At 43.1% G+C, this 3,847-nt stretch overlaps 1 protein-coding gene across 1 annotated transcript in view; it reads right to left on the bottom strand.

Moving 5' to 3' along the window:
- Window positions 1-1,863, bottom strand: part of LOC125485390 (SLIT-ROBO Rho GTPase-activating protein 1-like) — a 24,933-nt gene extending 23,070 nt beyond the window's left edge. The window contains exon 1 of the mRNA XM_048607943.1: window positions 1,837-1,863. Within this exon, the coding sequence (XP_048463900.1) occupies window positions 1,837-1,863 (27 nt within the window). The remainder of the gene's footprint in view (window positions 1-1,836) is intronic.
- Between the last annotated feature and the right edge of the window lie 1,984 nt (window positions 1,864-3,847).

Below are 3,847 nucleotides of genomic sequence, written 5' to 3'. Positions count from 1 at the left end.
CTTTTCCCAAGGTAAAAATGTCAAATAATAGGGGGCATAGGTTTAAGGTAAAAAGGCTTAAATTTAAAGGAGATGTGGGAGGCAAGTTTTTTTACACAGAGGTACTTGGAATGCACTGCTCGAGGAGGTGGTGGAGGTGGATACAATAGCAACATTTAAGAGGCATCTTGACAGATATATTAATAGGCAAGGAATAGAGGGATATGGACCACTTAGAGGCAAAAGGTGTTCAGTTTAGAAATCTATCGTGTGATGGCATGGGCTTGTTGGTTTGAAGACCTGGTCCTGTGCTGTACTGTTCTTTGTACTGTTCTTTGTGCTGTATTATAAGTTGGTCTGGACTGGCCACAAAGGTGGAGTGAGCCAACCACCATGGGCAAAGGGTGGAGGTGATGGCCTTGTGGTATTAGCACTGGATTGTTAATCCAGAGACCCAGATAACGTTCTGGGGGACCTGGGTTCAAATCCTGACTCCAGACCCACAGCAATGTGGTTAACTCTTAACTGCCCTCTGGGCAATTAGGGATGGGCAATAAATGCTGCCAGGCCAGTGATGCCCTCATCCCATGAATGAATGAAAAAAAATTCCATGGAGTTTGCCGTAAGGTAAACCATGGGCAACGATGACCAACATGGAGACCCAGAGACGATGCCAGCGAGCTGCCGCTACCTGGAACTCACTCTGACTTTCAAGTTGGGTTTGGTGCCCTCTAGTCCCTCTCAGGGAGAATAGCAACCTGCACAGAATTGAGAGGAGAGGTTTGCTAGCATATGACAGTAATAGGGTCCTCACACTTGCAAAGCTTGGCAAAATTTTCATCTAGCCTTTGAAAACTTAAGGGGGAAAACCAGGTCTTTTTCTCTCACTGTCGAGAATCTCATTTTATCATTCTCATTGTTGTTTTCCCCAAATTTCGGCCATTGCCCACGTTGTTTAGCATTGGGAAAATTCCAGTGTTTTTGTGTTTAAGTCAGTCAAGTTGTTTCCTTAACCATTCATTATTCTCGAATATGTCATGGGATGATGATTAATGCAGCAGGAGGAGTCGTGACATCTGACCATTTCAAAGATTGATTGTCCTGCATCTCCCAGCCAAAATCTTCAGCTTGTTTTCCTGCATTATCAGCAGGATTTGCCTGTATTTTGTCTTCAAAGGCATAAATTTGTGACAATGACGTCAATGTACAAATTTAGATTGCTTGCTGTTTCTCGGACATTTTGCTAGACATATTACAGTCTTTGTTTCTAACTTATGCCAAGGCCTGCCTTGAGCAGTTGCATCTTAAGCAGCAATCACTGTCAAAATTCCTGATGACATCTCCTGAAAAACAATTTATCACAAGTTCCCTTGATGTCAAGAAAAAGCACTTATTTTGATCAAATTGACAATTAGAGAAGGTTACAATTCTGAAATGTACATAATTTGCATGCATTTACAGGATCTGATCATCACTGGCAACGTGGGACCATACATTATCCATCTGCATGGCATTTCAGAAGGTGGTTTGATATTGCCATTTGAATAACTGCAGTCTGTGGGCTGTAGAGACACCCACATTGCTGTTAGGAAGGGAGTTGCAGGATTTTACCTTGTCACAGCAAACACGTGGCGATACTCCAAGAGAGGATGGTGTATCGCTTAAGGGGATCTTGCAGGTAGCTGAGTTTTATTTTGAGGTGGTAGAGGTCATGGGCTTGGAAGGTGCTGTCAAAGGAGACTTGGCAAGTTGCTAAAGTGCGTCTTGCAGATGGTGCACACTGCCACCACAGTGATGGAGTGAATGTTTAAAGTGGAGGATGATGTGCCAGTGAAACATATTGGTTTTTACTTTTACTTTTCCAGGCGCCTGCCGCCCCACCATGTTCCCACACCGACAATTTTTGCCCCAGTGCTCCAGCGAGCTTCAGTACAAGCTCAAAGAACAGCATCTCTTTTCCCACTTGGGGACCCTGCAGCTTCTAGGACTCAATACTAAGTTCTATCATTTTAGAGCCTGATTCCATCCTTCCATGCTTTTTGCCCACGCCACACCCCGTCCTATTATGCTGTTAGCACAGTCATCCATTCTAACTCGCTCTCAGGCCTATTACTACATGACATGGTTTGCTTTCAGCATAGCTTACTCATTCTCTCCTACTCTCAGCTCTCAATATCACTTGTTCAGCTTCTCTTCTGTCCTGGCCTACGATTAATAATTCCCTTGTCTGTCTACCTCTGTCATGTCTCTCTCTCTCTCTGTCTCTGGGCTCCGTCTCCACCTATCTGCTCCATTCCCCCTTCAACATAAATACCACTTTTTCCTGTCTCCTCTCAGTTGTGATGAAAAGACACCAGTCTTGAAACATTGATTCTGCTTTCTCTGCAAGGGTGCTGCCAGGCCTGAGTCTCACCAGCAATTTCTATTTTTGCTTTTTACTGAATCGTGCCAAGTTTTCTGAGGGTTGTTGGAGCTGCACTCATCTAGGCAAAGGGCAGTCATTCAATCACACTCCTGACACGTGCTGTGTGGATAACAGAAAGGATCTAGGGAGGCAGGAGGTGAGGAATCAGGTGTAAATTCCCAGTCTCTGAACTCATCTTGTGGCTTCAGGTCAGTTGTAATCCCCAAGGTGTTGACAATGGAAGACTCAGCAGTGGCAGTTCCTATCAAGGATGGATGATTAGAGACTTTCTTCAATTGGAAATGATCTTGAACGGTGCCTGTGTGTGACACAAATAAGAACATAAGAACTAGGAGCAGGAGTAGGCCATTTGGCCCCTCGAGCCTGCTCTGCCATTCAATAAGATCATGGCTGATCTTTTTGAGATTCAGCTCCACTTACCTGCCCACTCACCACAAACCTCAATTCATTTACTGTTCAAACATCTATCTTTGCCTTAAAAACATTAACGAGATAGCTTCAACTGCTTCACGGGGCAGAGAATTCCAGAGATTCACAACCCTTTGGGTAAAGAAGTTCCTCCTTAACTCAGTGCTAAATCTGCTCCCCCTTATTTTGAGGCTTTGCCCCGTCGTTCTAGTTTCACCCACCAGTGGAAACAACTTCCCTGCTTCTATCTTACCTATTCCCTTCATAATTTTGATGTTTCTATAAGATCTCCCTTCATTCTTCTAAATTCCAATGAGTATAGTTCTAGTCTACTCAGTCTGTCTTTTTAAGCCAACACTCCCAAAGCCAAATCAACCTAGTGAACCTCCTCTGAACCCCTCCAGTACATCCTTTCACAAGTAAGAAGAACAAAATGGCACACAGTACTCCAGGTGTGGCCTCGTCACCAACCTATGCAGCTGTAACATAACCTCCTTACCTTTAAACTCAATCCTTCTTGCAATTAAGGACAATATTCCATTTGCTCTCGTATTTACCTGCTGCATCTGCAAACCACCTCTTTGTGATTCATGTTATTTTGTTATTTTTGTTATTATTCAATGTTATTTTTAACTTAGCAACCTGAATATTCGGTCTAAATCTTGTAATATTTGTACACAGATTAATTCATTACCTGAGCAGTTGCAAATAAAACTGAATGCTGCAAACATCAACTAATATCCCGAATTCTGACCTTATAGAACTATAGAGATGTACATCATGGAAACAGACCCTTTGGTCCAACTCATCCATGCTGACCACATATCCTAAATTAATCTAGTCCCGTTTGCCAGCATTTGGCCCAAATCTCTATGAACCCTTCCTGTTTATACACTCATCCAGGTGCCTTTTAAATGTTCTAATTGTACCAGTCTCCACAACTTCTTCTGGCAGCTCATTCCATACACACACCCTTTGTGTGAAAAACTTACCCTTTAAGTCCCTTTTAAATCTTTCCCCTCTCACTTTAAACCA

Source organism: Rhincodon typus, chromosome 18 (assembly GCF_021869965.1).
Source record: "Rhincodon typus isolate 14 chromosome 18, sRhiTyp1.1, whole genome shotgun sequence".
NCBI classification, from domain to species: domain Eukaryota; kingdom Metazoa; phylum Chordata; class Chondrichthyes; order Orectolobiformes; family Rhincodontidae; genus Rhincodon; species Rhincodon typus.
This window is presented reverse-complemented; position numbering and strand designations above follow the sequence as displayed.